Genomic DNA, 16,417 nt, shown 5'->3' with positions numbered 1-16,417 from the left:
CCCTTTGGAACTCCATGAGAGAGAGCCCGAGACCTTTCAGAAAGACCTGAAGTATACTTTCCTTAAACATACATACATACATACATACATACATACATACATACATACATACATACATACATACATACATACATACATACATACATACATACATACATACATACATACATACATACATACATACATACATACATACATACATACATACATACATACATACATACATACATACATACATACATACATACATACATACATACATACATACATACATACATACATACATACATACATACATACATACATACATACATACATACATACATACATACATACATACATACATACATACATACATACATACATACATACATACATACATACATACATACATACATACATACATACATACATACATACATACATACATACATACATACATACATACATACATACATACATACATACATACATACATACATACATACATACATACATACATACATACATACATACATACATACATACATACATACATACATACATACATACATACATACAATGAGTATTTGCACGCACACACACACACATATATATATATATAGTTTGCTTAGTTTTACTTTAACCTTTTTTTCGTCTTGGATTGCTTTCGTGGTTACCTTTTTCTTTTATTTTATTTTACAAAAAAATAATGTAAATGTTGGTCCACAGCTAAAGGGTCAATCGAATCTTCTGCAAATCGGGAAAAGGAAGGCCTCCATTTCTTTCATAGGTTGTACTCATCATACATTTATAGCTTTCATTTCCAATAACTATCCATTCCATATTTTATATATATATATATATGTAAATGTAAATTAATCTGTATACAAGAACCCTTCAAAATAAACCACCACTAACCATTATTATCAATCGTATCGAAATGTTAAAATTATATATAAAAAATGTTATTAAACTTTTTTAAACATCAGACAATTCACCTCCATTTTCAATAACTTTCATATTATATTTTAGGTTATTAAACAATTACACCATATGATATATAAATCCCAATACGAATTAAATTAATACATCTTCGGGAGTTATCTAATTCTCCACCACCACATGAATTTTAAAGCATCCATAAAGACACAAAACCGAATTCCTCATTCGACCAAAACCCTAAAACTAAAAGAGAAACATGTGAATATAAAGAGCTTCAATTACAATCACTTACAGTAATCTTATATATATATATATATATATATATATATATACACAAAAGCAAACACACATATATGTAAATACAAAGGTGGATCATCTATTGCTAAGAGGGAAACAACCAAAAATCTTTGACCTAACTTTGATCTAACCCTACCTTTCCAAGCCTCATGTCACAAATTTTAAAAGAGTTAGGAACATCACATAAATGTGAAACCAATTTCCTTTTCCCTTCCTAAAAACCCATCACCGGATATCAAAATATCCGGTTAACGCTGCAGAGAACGATGAAAGGCCGAGAAATTCTTGGCCTCGGCCTTCCATTGAAGTTCAATGTCCTCGGAGATTCTCTTGGCATCAATCGACGCACCAAGCAATCCAAGTTTCGTGAATCCAACGGCGTAAAACCCGTTATCGCCTTTCCATCCGTTAGGTAACGGCTTTCGGGAAAATCCATCTCCCTCACAGAACATATCCATCCCCTACACAGAACCAAAACCGACTCAGAAAAAGCTCGTGAAAACGCTCTCAAGAAAATATCGTGTTGGATATGTGTAACATCAAATGAAAAAAAGGAATGATGAAGATGTAGACATATCATAATGTACACATATATAAACACACCTTTAGCCACATGGGGACGTTGCTTTTGTAGCCGGTAGCAAGTATAATGGCGTCAAAGTTATCCACTCTCCCATCGACAAACTCAACCGAGTGGTGCATCACCCGCTTCAACTTCGGATAAACCTGTCATCAATCAACATACGGGAAAAAACGCTATCAATCACATTCGGATACATATAATCGCGCTTGCTTTCCGCGTGTTAAATTAGTGTTTTGAATCGTGTTGAACCTTGATGCTTCCGGTTCGTATTTTGGCCAGCGTGCCCACATCCAAGACAGGAGTCTTTCCAGATTCGGTCTTAAGTTCTAGGGGACCAAGTTTTGGTCGGATTAGCCCTAACTGATCTGTGTCGCCAAGAATCAACCGAGACATTAGTAGCAAGAACCGATCCACAACACGCATCGGTAACCACTTGAGCATCCACATGGACAGACCGAAAGTTGATCTCCCGAGCATTTCTTGCGGCAAAACGTGCACCTGCACAATGTTTGGAACAAGAATAAGGAGGGTGAAAAAGTTTTAAAAAAAAAAAACATATGAAACTTGTTCCGGTCAAGAACAAGAATTTGTTCATATGATCTTATGAATACGGTAGAGAATTACTATAGGAAAAGGCGTATAAGTGCACTTGGTAAATTTATAAAAAAAATTAAAAAGAACTCGATAAACAAACAAAACATTAAGACACTCTAATTGAAAAACTAATTGAAAAACTAATGTCAAACAAAACGGAGTTTTGTCGGTTACGATGTTTTGAACTTTGAACCCTAGGTCATCATTAAACGTTCAAAAAAGAAAACGTTATTAATTTGAACATACTCATGGAATCGTCCATCTCATCTCACATGTCTCATTTACATATATATATATATGGCAGCTCGCATTTAAAAAATTATGGGTTTAACCCATACCGTTGGAGATCTATATGTGAACAAGTGAATACCTTCAAGCCAAACAGTGTTCACAAAATATACATATATATGCATATATATATATATATGTATGTGTGTGTGTATAAATTGGCTTACCGAGTCGCGAACCACGAGAGAGGGACGAGCATTGAAGTTGCAAAGATCTAAGCAAACCTCCATGCCGGAATTTCCACAACCAACGACCAAAACCTTCTTCTCCATAAACATTTCGCCGCTCTTATAAGAGCTCGTGTGAATAACCGGTCCATTAAAACCGTCCATCCCCTGAATCTCCGGCAAAACCTCCTCTGCATTCTCCCCCGTCGCCGCCACCAACCACCGGCAAACATACTCCGTCTCCTCCTCCCTCTTGGGCCCCATCGTCTTCACCTTCCAAAACCCACATCGCCCGTCGAATTCCGCGCTGACCACCGTCCGGTTAAAGACCGGTTCGAGCCCGAACCGGCGAGCGTACGAGCGAAGGTACGAGAGGAACTGTTGCTTTGTGGGGTAAGTCGGGAAGTTTGAAGGGAAGGGAAACAATGGAAGCTCGCAGAATTGCTTGGGGAGGTGAAGACGAAGACGGTCGTACGTTTTGAACTGCCATAGCGAGGCTATGCAATTCGAACGTTCGAGAATTAAACTCGGGACTCCTTTCGCCTTCAGACAGGCCGCCACGGCCAGTCCCGACGGCCCGGCGCCGACAATAACCGGTCCGGGAACCCATACGCACCTTCTTCTCGTCGTGGTTCTTGTGGCGGTCGGGGAAGATGATGATTTGGCCATGTTGTTGGAGAAATTGTATGGATCATGGATTCTCTTTCCTTCCGTTTCTTTGGAGTAGTCCATGAATCGTCACCCAACCAAAAAAAAAAGAAAAAGAAAAAAAAAAAGAATTCTTCAAGGAAAAATGGCAGAAAAAATAAGAAGAGAAGCCGGAGAGTGACGATGGATTAGCTTGTTTCACGCATGTGATAAACAATAATCATATTTTTTGTGGATAATGATGTCAATTCCGCGAATCTGGGTATCAAAGGGAACAATCTTATCTTGAGAAGAAGAAGAAGAAGAAATCGGAGCTCGAAATCAAGAATCGAGAGAAGATATATCCTCTTGAGATCAATTCCCTCGAATCTTGGGGAATCTATGAATGGATTTTGTAAAACTGTTTTTTTTTTAAATAACCCCCAATAGATTTCTCTATATCTCCTTTTCCTCTCTTGGATATGAAATTTTAGATTTTAGAATTGAGAGAGAGAGAGAGAGAAAGAGAGAGAGAGAGAGAGAGAGGGGGAGAGAGAGAGAGAGAGAGGGAGGGAGAGAGAGGGAGGGAGAGAGAGGGCGGTATGAGGTATGAAACAAACAATTTGTCAAAAAAACCAAACACTTGAGCTTATGAGAAGAGAAGGATGGTGATGGAGTGTTTGTGGGCGTATTACGAAAATTAGGGAAGAGATGTGTCCGTATATATATATTGGGTTGGTCCGTGGCATCTTCTGTAATTTCTACTCCAATTTTGCAATATTAATAACTACTACTAACCAACAATTTTATCTCTATACCTATAAATTCCTTTTCCTTTGTTTTCTTTAAAGCATCCACTTATATAATAAGTTTATTTATAATATTTCGACACGTTGACTAGTCCGGTCGCGTATATAATCCACGGCTTAAAAAAAATCTTTCCAATTGCGGCATCATATCAATGCCTCCAACTGGACAGCTCGACAAGGCTTGAGATTACGATTATACGGTCGGATAAATTCGGAAAGAAAAAAAAATTGACATTAACGTTATAACAATTGCAATTAGTCAGAATAAATTACTGTGTAACCGAAATCATTGGTTATGGCTAATAGGGGAATATTTTTCTAGTATTGATGATTACAATAGATATTCTAGATATAATATGTGGGGTAAATCATAACAATATTGATGATAATATTCTAGGAATAATATCTTCTTAGACTATACTTTTAATGGGTATTTTTTTTTTACATTGGATTCTAAATCAAACATGTTCATATATATTATGATCTTAAATATTGTTGTCCCTATAAAGATCCGATATAACTTTGGATAAATATATGTAGACATTGTAGCCGCGGTCAATCCTTAAGCGAACCGACTTTCTGGCTTAGTTGTGTGATGGAATATATACATATACATATATATAAAGATGAATTCAACATATTTTGTCAAATCTCATTAGAAATATAATTCCATTATAGATAACTCTAACTCTTCATAATTTTCTAGTGGGATTAGGTTTACTCTATATCTACTATACATATATATATATGTATGTATATATGTGTATAATATTTGGTTGACAAATCTATTGAGGATCAAACGTTATTCATCAAGCTGTAAAAATACACGGTTTTTGAGTTTCAAATATGGCAATAACCTAATCCACGAGACATTGGATTGTATATGGACCAAGAAAGGAAGAAGATGAAGCCAATTAAGAGAGAGAGAGAGAGAGAGAGAGAGAGAGAAGAGAGACATTCGGGGTTTAAAAAGGACAAGTATCTACTCCTACAAAACCTATTAAATTCGATTGGCACTACCTTGTGAGGTTTCACATGTAGATGGTCAACTTCTGTTCTTATACATAAACCTTTCTACTGTTTCCCTTGTTTTGTTCTTTTGGAAAAACTCATGAAAATTCCTAAATTTGTAAAATAGTGGAAAATAAATTCTTAAACTTTTCGTCTAACAAATTTATTCTCACACATACAAAAGTGTCATAATTTTCAAACTTGTAAAATGTGTCACTACAGTTCCTAAACTTATGTATAAATCGACATCGTCAAGCTTTTTTCTAATACCAAATAAATTAAGAAATTATAATGATATATTTTATCATTTTGATAATTATAATAACATATTTTACAAATTTAGGAATAAATTTGTCTAGTAAAAAGTTTAATAATTTAATTTACACCATTTTACAAGTTTAAATTTTTTTATGGGTTTTATCCTAATTTTTTTCCTTTTAACTTAGCTATATATATATGTATATATATGGACCGATTTTGATCAAATTTATTAACGAAGAACCGGTTCCATTTACTACTAAAACGAGATTAATCCCAACTAGTACGATAATGTTTAGTATTTTTTTGTTAAAATTTAAAAGTTCAGTGTTTTTCTTTTGGAATTTTCTATTAAAGTTATCACATCTCACAAAGATTTGATAAAGTTTCAAAAAAGATTCGAGCTGCTTATATAAACCAAATAAACTATAGCTATAGTATCATGAGATTGGATATTATTATATTTGTACGGCCCATGTTATTATATATATATATTAATTATAAAGTTACTCCAAAAACTTCAATGATGCTCCAATCATTAACACACTCTTCTATTGGGGGAATAAAAGCTTGTTAAGGAATGTAACATTGCTTGAAATGTGAATAGGAATCAAAAGAAACAAAAGCCAAAAAAAAAAAATTCATTGTAATATATATATATACACCCAACACCCAGAATCGTCTTATATAATAAGAACTATTACTATTAAAATTATTTAATAACAGCAAACTTTATAAATTTATACAATAAAAATATTGATAATAAAATTATTTAATGATTTAAAAAAAATTAATTTATATAATAAAAATGATTTAATGATAATAAATAAATTTTTGTAACTTTTTTATTATTAATGATAATAATAATATTTTTTAATGAATCTGTAAATTTAGGATTAATATAATAAATATAATTGATTTCTAATTTTTAAAATAATTTTTTTAATTTATTATTGATATATTTTGAGAATTATACATTCACCACGACATACGTCATATTATGCATACGCATATATACGCATATATACACATTGACGGATCTAGAAAAAAATATTAGAGGGGATAATGATTTTATGCATATCATTTTATACAGCCAATTTTTTTTTATGAGAACATTTCATATATAATTTTATAAAATGTATATAAAAATTAATATTTTTTTATTTAATTAGAGGGGGTTTGTGAACCCCACCCCTATAACGTCCCTGTATTATACACACACTTATATAACACATTACATTGCGTATCATAATGAGAAATTACGATTAAAAAAAATATATATTGTTTTGGCTGCCCCACAAACTTTGGAGAATCTTTTTCCCTTTCATGCTTATGCATTTACGGTCTTTGTATAAAAGAATCAAAGTTGCAATTGAAAGTGGCGTCGAGCTCCTTCAAGATGCTTTTATTAATAGTCACACATTCAATGGTCATAATTATAAATATCGAAGCCCGGTCGAAAATTATATAACAAAAGAGGCCATATATTTTTAAAAATCCATTAACTTGTATATATACTCAAACTTGAGTAGTTCAGCCAGTGAAATAAGAACGTAAAACGTCTGTTTTCGTCTCGAATTCGAATATAAAATTTGGAAAAATAGCGTATATTTCAAATCATCCGGTTGGCTCTCGACAACCCGGTTACTCAAATAAACTTATATATATATATATATATATATATATATATATATAAAGTTGACAAAATTACAAGGTGGTAATTGGTGTAACTTAACGATACACATATGAGAATTATAGATTATGAATTCAAATTACTCCTTTGAAAAATATAAATATCATATATTAACGATATCGAAGGGTAATGGTAATCAATCATTTTCCATTGCAAATTTTATTTTCCAAATCTAGACATTATAATATATATATATAAAGTTACCAAACCATGAAAACTCGGTCAAATGCTGCATGATCGATGATGGGGAATTGAGTTTTAAAAAAAAAAACTTCTTGCATCTCCTGTTTTAAGGCCCCGATATGGCACCATCCCTCTTCGCGAATTTTGAAAAATAGCGTATATTTCAAATCATCCGGTTGGCTCTCGACAACCCGGTTACTCAAATAAACTTATATATATATATATATATATATATATATATATATAAAGTTGACAAAATTACAAGGTGGTAATTGGTGTAACTTAACGATACACATATGAGAATTATAGATTATGAATTCAAATTACTCCTTTGAAAAATATAAATATCATATATTAACGATATCGAAGGGTAATGGTAATCAATCATTTTCCATTGCAAATTTTATTTTCCAAATCTAGACATTATAATATATATATATAAAGTTACCAAACCATGAAAACTCGGTCAAATGCTGCATGATCGATGATGGGGAATTGAGTTTTAAAAAAAAAAACTTCTTGCATCTCCTGTTTTAAGGCCCCGATATGGCACCATCCCTCTTCGCGAGAACACACTATTAAGTATAGGAACAATCATTGATCATTACACAGAGCCAGATATCATTGCTATGCGGTCAACTCGTGTTGTACTAAGATTCCAATTCTTACACCACTCATCTCAAAATGTGTTACTGTTCTCTCTAGGGCAACCTTTTTTTTTTATGGTCACTTATCGTGGTCTGTGTTCGTTCGTTCGATATTTTGGTTTAATTTGTTTGATGATTTTGAGATCTCTATATGATCCCGTGGTTTGAATTCCGATTCCTATATATCGGAGCTTTATAAATCTTACTATATAATTCATCGATCATCCGATCTGAAACCCTAACAGGCAGAAAACATCGCTGAATTCACACACACTTATTTATGTTATATTCATATAGAACTAGAAGTATGTTTTGAGCTACACGGGTGTTGTTGGCATAGCTCCGCCAAGTCGAATGATCTCGAACAAATATCTACAATAAAAGATTTTTTTTTTGGAGAATTGTGAGATAGAATTTCTGTAATTACTTTCGGTTGTCGTGTTATTTCTAAAATTTCGAGGTTGTTATTGAAGCGTGATAAATTTTCAAGATATAACAATCACTGGTATTCGGGAAAAACTTTCCCGAATACCAAGTGAATTCAGAGAGATATGAGTACAAATGTGAATACTATTTTTTTTTTTCTATTCTATGTTTTGTATGTCAAATAAACATGATGGATTTCTACAGATTTTGTAACGATTTGATTTTTTATATCGGTCAAGAATATACATTCAATACTCTACAGATTTTCTATTCAAAGTTTCTTTTCTAAAATCTTCCGTTTTTTACGGATTAACCCGTTTTGATTCTATCAAATAAATCGAAATATAGAACAGATCGGACCAAATATCTATATACCTATAAGAAAGAAATCTTCTTATTATTATATATGGCAATCGACGCTTTTGGGCACCAACAAGTGGCCACTTCCATGTCTATATATGGACACGAAGCAAATCTAAATCTGCACAATGAATCAGAATCCATATGTTCAATATCTACATTTGATTCCATATATATATATATATATATAGATAGATAGATAGATAGATAGATAGAAACTTTCACTAAGCATGTTGTGCATTGCTCATTTGCCGATGACTCGTATATTTTTCCATTTTATTTTCTCTTTCCTACAAGGAATATGGTTTTTTCTTTCAACTTTTAATTTCTCTCTTATTTTTGTTTATAAATTTTGCTCTCATATAATAAAGTTTATGGGTATATGGTAATATGATAAAGCAGTACTTAATTTAATATTAATGCACATCTAATTAATTTATTAAAAAGGAAAAATAATTGAAGCAAGCCCCTTTAAATAAATTTAAAATTCAGAGGGCCATTACGTGAAAAAGGTTGAGCATATTTTATTAAAAGATAACCTCTTTTTCAATTTCTTTTATCATGATTTATTAGTTTTCCGAAATAATTAAGGGAATTAAGTAAGTGACAGAATCTATAAATTTTAATATACCCACGAACCTTAAAAAAACGACGAAGAACAAAAACCATGAAAAGATCTTGACATTATCAAAAAGCTTATGGATACCTTAATGACAGATTGAATAAAATGGGTTTATTTAAAGTATAATTTTGGAATACAAACAAATTGAACAATTTTTTTTTTGCCCTATCTAAAAAAGTTATACTATAAATTAGGGGTGTTAATTTGAGCTCGAGGCCCGAAGCCCGGTCCGACCCAACCCGAAAAATATCGGGCTTCGGACCGAAATTTCTTGGTCCGAAAAAAAAATCGGGCTTTCGGGCCAGGCTCGAATCGGGCTTCGGACCCGAGTCGGGCCGGTCCGAAAGCCCGAAATTTTTTTTAAAAAAAAAGGAAAAAATAAACATTTCCAAAGGAAAACCCGCGGGGTGGCCCGGCCCGGGTCCGAATCCGGAGTGCATAGGATCGGGCTTCGGGCTTAAATATATAGACCCGAAAAAATCGGACCGATCCGAGTCCGAGCCCAAAAACCTCCGGCCGAGTGCGGGCTCGGACCGGGTCGGACCGGACCGGCCCGATTGACACCCCTACTATAAAAGTTCGGATTTGGAAGGCATTTTAAATTTTTATAAATCAGTTTATATTTATTTTGTACAAAATCAGATATGAAATTATTGAATTAAATAAAATTTGGAGGAAAATTTCATGTACAAAAAATCAAAAGCCGATTTAGGTACATCAAACGAGGAAAAAAATAATCGAATCTAAAACGAGAATATTCTTGGCATTATGTTTTCTATCATTGCTTAGGAAACTTAAAAAGGATCCGAGAAGTGCGATTATTTATTTTACGCCCAAAAATTTCATTTTACTTTTGGTCTATCACAATCATAAACTTTTGTTGCATGAATATGGAAACTCTTTTTTTACATATCCTAATTGAATTGAATTCCTTTTTATCGTTAATTAGAAAAATAAAATGTGTATTTGGTTTATTCAAATATCCTTTTGTGGGAATGTATATCTAAACAAAAAAATAATAATAAATCAAATATGATTCACAACGCCAACTTCTAAGGATTAATTAATGTGGTGTAATTTAATTGATAAAGAATATCTACTTTCTAATTCGGATATATATACATTATTATATAAATTCTCAAAGTGCTTATTCTTTAATATATACCCTTTTCCGTAAAACCAGTCTCGCACATACATTTATATATTACTTTTTTTTTTCAAGTGGGTGCAAATAAATTATATATATTTATATTCAAGTAGTCAAGTGTATTTCTTTAAGAAAGAATTTAAAATAGATTGTGTTTGATATATAAATAGTAAAGTTTTAAATATTAAAAAAAAACCTATTTCGTAGTTTCAAAGTCAATTTAAAGGTGATATTAAGTTTATTTTAAGAGTATTTTTTTCTAATTTAATAGAAAAAGTAAGGGGGTGCTTTATCTCTCCCCTCCCCGGCTGATATACGGAATTGGAAAGGAATTCCAGAATACTTACAAAAAAAAAATTCAAATTGAAAAGAGCTTTTCTAATATTTATAATCTAAATCTTTCAAAAATATTTATATTGAAATTACAAAAGGCGTGATCGTTGGGCTTTGGACATATACTCTCCCACGTGTTCTTGATTTTTGTTGGGCCGAAAATGGGTTTCTTTAGAAGGCCCAATGTAGTTTAGAGTTATTTAGGCTCATTTAGATTTTGTAAAATAAAATGCGTATTTTTCTCCTTTATATTGCGCTATGCAATGTGTAATTTAATTCTATTAGATGAAGATCAATGTGATTCACTTATTTTGCCAAAAAAAAAAAATTAATTAATGGATAGCAGTATAATATATTCAAAAAAATGTTATTTATGAAATAAATAAAAAAAATCGATGGATACATACCAAAAAATAACAAACAAAAATATTTTATCCTTTACAAAACAAAACTATCTATAGATGTAAAACTAGTCCATTTCGCAGCTTGGATCGCGAGCCGGTCTACATTTTTTTCAGACGAACTCAGAATATTTAAGCTAAAAAAACAGACCAAACGAATCAGCTCGTCACGAGTCGATCTGGGGGGGAGCCAGTTCGACAAGTCCACAAGTTGACTCGCGATCCAATTTTTATAATTTTTTTAATAATTTTATATATTTTTATATATAAATTGTATTTTTATTAGTGGATATAATTCACATATTTTGCCCAAAAAAATTGGTTAATGGATTAGCACTATAATATATTCAAAAATTATATTATTTATGAAATAGATATAAATAAAAAATGGATAGATACATACCAAAAAATAACAAACAAAATATCTTATCCATTTACAAAACTATCCTTCATAAGATTTTCGTTTACTTGTATATATTTTGGTTATTTATCATTTATATATGCTCTCTCTCATACAAAAAAGTCAAAATCTGAATGAATATATATGTGTCTCTTTTAATATGTTCTTGCTAAAGATAAGAGTAATTTTTTTATAATTCGAAAGTTTATAGAATTTTGGTCAAATTATATCTTCTAAAGAATAGAAAAAAATCGAGTGAATATCTCTTTTCATATTTGGATTTAAATCCGAGATAAAAATATATTTTAAATATTTTCTTATTATTAGACCACCAAAAATGTATAGATAAGAGTTATATTTTGATCCCAATAGGCAAATGCAGTCGAATTTAACAAAACAATTAAATCTAAACTGGTTTAAAAACGTATGTTTTTTTTTCAAATAAAAATTAATTGAATTGGAATCTAAAATTAAATACTAAAAAATTGAAAGAAAATAAATATTAAAGAAAAGCCGGACCAATCAAACAGAAATATAACCAAGACAGGTCGACCTCTATACGTGCACTATACACATATATGCTTACACGTGTTTGTATATACATATATACTTACGGGTGATGATAAATTAGCTGTACGGCCATTGGAAGAATTTAATTGGAAATATTAAAAAAAAGAAATACCACTATAACATTCGCTTGGTTTACAAACAAAGACCATTTATTCCAATGAAAATCACACACATCAATTGTACCCATTTATTCTTTTCACGATCAACCAATAACAAGAACCCACGAAAGCCATTATTTTTAATATTTGATCAATTACAATTGTTTTTAACTTTAATGGTTGAATATATAAAATATTAGCTAAAAGGACGTCGGTCCAATGTTACCCACATGATGGAAAGTATATACAAATTATATGGTTTTAATAAAAATAAATAAATAATAATAAATTTAGCATCAAAACATGGTCCTTAATTTTGCCAAACCCTAAGAGACAATGACTCCTCTCCTCGAGAGACAACCCTACTTTTTTTCCCCCATATTCCACATTTTATATTATTTTCTATTTTATATTGCTATCGCAAAAAGCTACATTTAATTATGAAATGGTGATCGCAAAAAAAAAGTTAGTGACTAATTTTTATATCATATCTAAGTAATTTACCATTTTAGCATGTGAAATTGACCACCTAAAATGATATTATTTCGAAAACCAATGAATCCATATTTCTCCTTACCACTTGAAATTTATATTTCGAATTTAATAAACCAATATTTGTTTATTTCCTTATTGTATATTTCTATAAAAATATTTACGTATGTTTGAGATATTCAATTTCAAGTCACTTATTTCACTTTTGGACACTCGAAATTAATTTGGATTATTCTCCAATAATTTTGAGAGCTAACCTTATTATATATTAAACCGGAAATAATGCGTGGATTATTTCTCCCAAGGAGATGCCCAAAGAAATAATTAAATAATCCACGTGGAGGTTCCTTGTAGAGAGTCCATGCAGTACTGTGTGCCTTTTGGACCACAGAATCGTTATCACCATATTCAGTGGGCCCCGCTACTGCGTCATCCACCGTACATGTGGCATGATATGGAGCCCGCCTTTATGGATCTAATTGTGGCAGTCAGTTGCCGGCGTCCTGCCCGGGAACATATCTGGCCCCATTCAGGGCCAATACAAGATCCACGTTGTCAACCAAATATAACCAATCATAATCTGACACGTGTTTTTATGATCTTTCGATTAAATTTTTATTTTACAATTAATTGACGTTTTTTTATTTGTTAGATTTGATTTCTGTTTTGTTCATCGGGATTTTTCGATAAAATTATAGGTTTTTATTTTTTTGAAAATCGAATATCTAAATTTATATATTCGTTGAAAGCAACGAGGACTTGAATATGAATAAATTCAATGTATAATTTTTATTTTGAGTTTTTTATTTTAATTTTTGGATTTTGTTTTTTATTTTGTTGTAACTACATTATTTAGTTTTTAGTTATTTTTTATCAAAATATTTTTTTTTAAAAACTAATTTTATAAAAATTTGATTATCAATTTTTTTATTTTTGAATTTCAAAATTTCTAAAAATCTCTTCCAGAACATAATTCCATTACAAAAATATATATATAGTCCAGACTCGCTCCTATTTTGTCTTAGATATGATTTGCTATATAAATTTAATAAATTCTTATGAATAAGATCTAATTCGATAGATTTAATTTAATGAACTGAGTTTTTAGTGATTTTATTAGTAATCGTAGAAAACTAAACTTGTAAAGATTTCTTCTAAATCCAACTTTTAGCCTCTTCGATTGGAAAACTCATATCGTTGATCCGCGCATTTGCGCCACTTTTTCTTCTTTTTTTTTCGACTTTAGCCGTGCATATTTGTGCCATTTATCTCTTATTTTTCTGGTCTAATCATTGAACCACCATGCTTTTTTTTGCACCGACATTACTATCGTGCTATTCGACTTCATCACAACATCGTGTATCTGTACCACGCCTCTATGCCACACCGAAATTTTCAGATCCATCAATAATCCACGGTTTACCACTATTCGAATATCAAATCCAACTATTTTATCTATCAAAAATTCAAACTTAAGTAATTATTTTTCATCTTCTTTTGAAGGATATATCGAGAGATATAGAGAATATCTTTAAAGTTATAAAAAAATATAAAAATATTTTAAAATATTATTGTAATATTTAGATTTGATATTACTTTTATATTTTAAATATTTATATTGATGATGTGATTCTATTTTTATCTGTAAATATTATAATGTTTTAAGTTGAATGATAATTTTCACTAATTTTCTATTATTCTTTATTTTGACATGAACAAAACTAAAAGTGACTTTACTTTAAGACATTTTTCCAATAAAGATTCCATTTTAAAAGATAAAGATTCACAACAAGACGATAAAGAAAACTAACCCTTAAGAAATAGATCATTTTTAATAGTGAAATTTTATTTTTTCAAATTTCAGTCTGTTTGTCACTTGTTATTTTGTACAGAAATAGAAAGCTAAAAGAAAAAACATTAAAATAGAATTGCCAAAAGAGGAAAGGGAAAAATACGATAACCAAAGATAAAAAAAAAATCATGAGAAAACTAATAAGCTAAAATCCACCTCCCAACAAAGAAAAGGGATAAGGCGGTGGCGGCGGACTCAACTCTACCGCTCCTCCAAACGTCGCCGTTTCGCTACACAGCATCTGCCACGTCATCCTCCCTCCGCCGTTTACGCTCTCCGGCAACGACAACGTCGAGGACGACGAGGATGCCGAGACAGCTGACACGTCACCACACCCATCGAAATTACCAAACTGTCCCTTCTCCGTCGGGAATACCCACCTTACAGAACTATCCGGCGACGGATACTGCGTCGGAGAAATCACGCCCTCCTCCGATTTCACCGGCGATATCGTCAGCCGCTGCTTCTTCTCCGGGAATTCTTCGTTATCGGCAGATGCGGAGGCGGCGATCTGGTTTTTCCGGTGATCCTTCTCGAGGATCATACGTTGCAAGAGGTCGCGTTTTCACCGGGTATATCGTCAGCCGCTGCTTCTTCTCCGGGAATTCTTCGTTATCGGCAGATGCGGAGGCGGCGATCTGGTTTTTCCGGTGATCCTTCTCGAGGATCATACGTTGCAAGAGGTCGGGGTCGTCGATGACCTTGTAGAGGAAGGCCATCATCTGGCTTGGCCGCCGCTCCGTCGCCTCGAGCCGGTGGCTTATCCTGTCGATCTCCGCTTCGAGCTCCCTCTGCTCCTCCTTCAACCTCCCAATCTCCTTCACGATCTCGCCGTCGTCCACACACTCCCCGTAGCCACTGCCACGCGTGTGCGCGTGTTTCCTACGCGCTATGTTCTTCAGCAGATGCTTCTGTCCCCGTAGAAAGTGTTCGTTCGCGAACTCCCACCGATCCGGATCCACTTTCCTAAACCCCTGGAAGAAAGAAAAAGACAGAAAATTTCATCAAGGACTCGATGAAATCGTATGAATAACAATGATTCAAACGTAAAACACCATTGCCCGCTCTTAAGAACAAAACACAATGATTCTGAAACCCCAGGAAGAGCAAAAGTTAAGAAATTTTCATCTGGGTCTCGAACGAAATCGTGTGAAGAACAAGGATTAAGGCATGACACATCAGCGTACGCACGTGAGAAACAAATAACAAGGATGTTGAAACTAGTAATCAGAAATCTTTCATCTGGGTCTCGATCGAAAACGCCTAAGAGCAATGATTCGGGCACAAAAACCATCCCAACAGTACGTAAGAAGGATTCGGACATGAAACATCATCGTACATACGTATGTATTGAGTTGTCGGACGAAGCTGCTGAAGTTGTTGTGTTTGAAGTAAGCTGGCAAGATCCGCTGGGAGAAAACCAGAGGGTCGATGACGATGAAGCTGTTGTTGGCGCATCCCCAGGTGATGACCATGTCCGTCGTCGGATCGCTGACCATCTGATATGTTTTCATAACGAATGGTGCGATAACGTTGTTGTCGCCATTAGCCTCCATTTTTTTTTTTCTCAACTCATGGGTTCGCAGTCTGGAGGTAGAAGAAGAAGTGGAAGAACAAAAGCGGGATCATATAAAG

The 16,417-nt window shown here is 32.7% G+C and overlaps 2 protein-coding genes across 2 annotated transcripts; both read right to left on the bottom strand.

Annotated features, from left to right (window-relative positions):
* Nucleotides 1–1,059: 1,059 nt before the first annotated feature.
* On the bottom strand, nt 1,060–4,156 carry LOC104808762 (indole-3-pyruvate monooxygenase YUCCA2). Its single transcript, XM_010534553.2, has 4 exons — nt 2,854–4,156; nt 2,054–2,302; nt 1,825–1,947; nt 1,060–1,682 (listed from the first exon to the last, which is right to left on the bottom strand). The coding sequence occupies exons 1-4, from the start codon at nt 3,583–3,585 to the stop codon at nt 1,470–1,472; spliced, it is 1,317 nt and encodes a 438-aa protein (XP_010532855.1). The 5' UTR covers nt 3,586–4,156; the 3' UTR covers nt 1,060–1,469.
* A 10,687-nt stretch (nt 4,157–14,843) lies between these two features.
* On the bottom strand, nt 14,844–16,395 carry LOC104808761 (heat stress transcription factor C-1). Its single transcript, XM_019202024.1, is given in 3 exon segments — nt 14,844–15,349; nt 15,351–15,756; nt 16,126–16,395. Coding segments are annotated over 3 exon segments (1,041 nt in total). The 5' UTR covers nt 16,339–16,395; the 3' UTR covers nt 14,844–14,927.
* Between the last annotated feature and the right edge of the window lie 22 nt (nt 16,396–16,417).

This window comes from Tarenaya hassleriana, unplaced genomic scaffold (assembly GCF_000463585.1).
Source record: "Tarenaya hassleriana unplaced genomic scaffold, ASM46358v1 Cleome15, whole genome shotgun sequence".
NCBI lineage: Eukaryota > Viridiplantae > Streptophyta > Magnoliopsida > Brassicales > Cleomaceae > Tarenaya > Tarenaya hassleriana.
This window is presented reverse-complemented; position numbering and strand designations above follow the sequence as displayed.

Coding starts and splice junctions, on each gene's coding strand:
- LOC104808762 (XM_010534553.2), bottom strand. CDS start 3,585: ATGGACTACTCCAAAGAAACGGAAGGAAAGAGAATCCATGATCCATAC. Junction 1,948..2,053: donor TACGAACCGGAAGCATCAAG/GTTCAACACGAT, acceptor GATTGATGACAG/GTTTATCCGAAGTTGAAGCG. Junction 1,683..1,824: donor ACGTCCCCATGTGGCTAAAG/GTGTGTTTATAT, acceptor GGTTCTGTGTAG/GGGATGGATATGTTCTGTGA.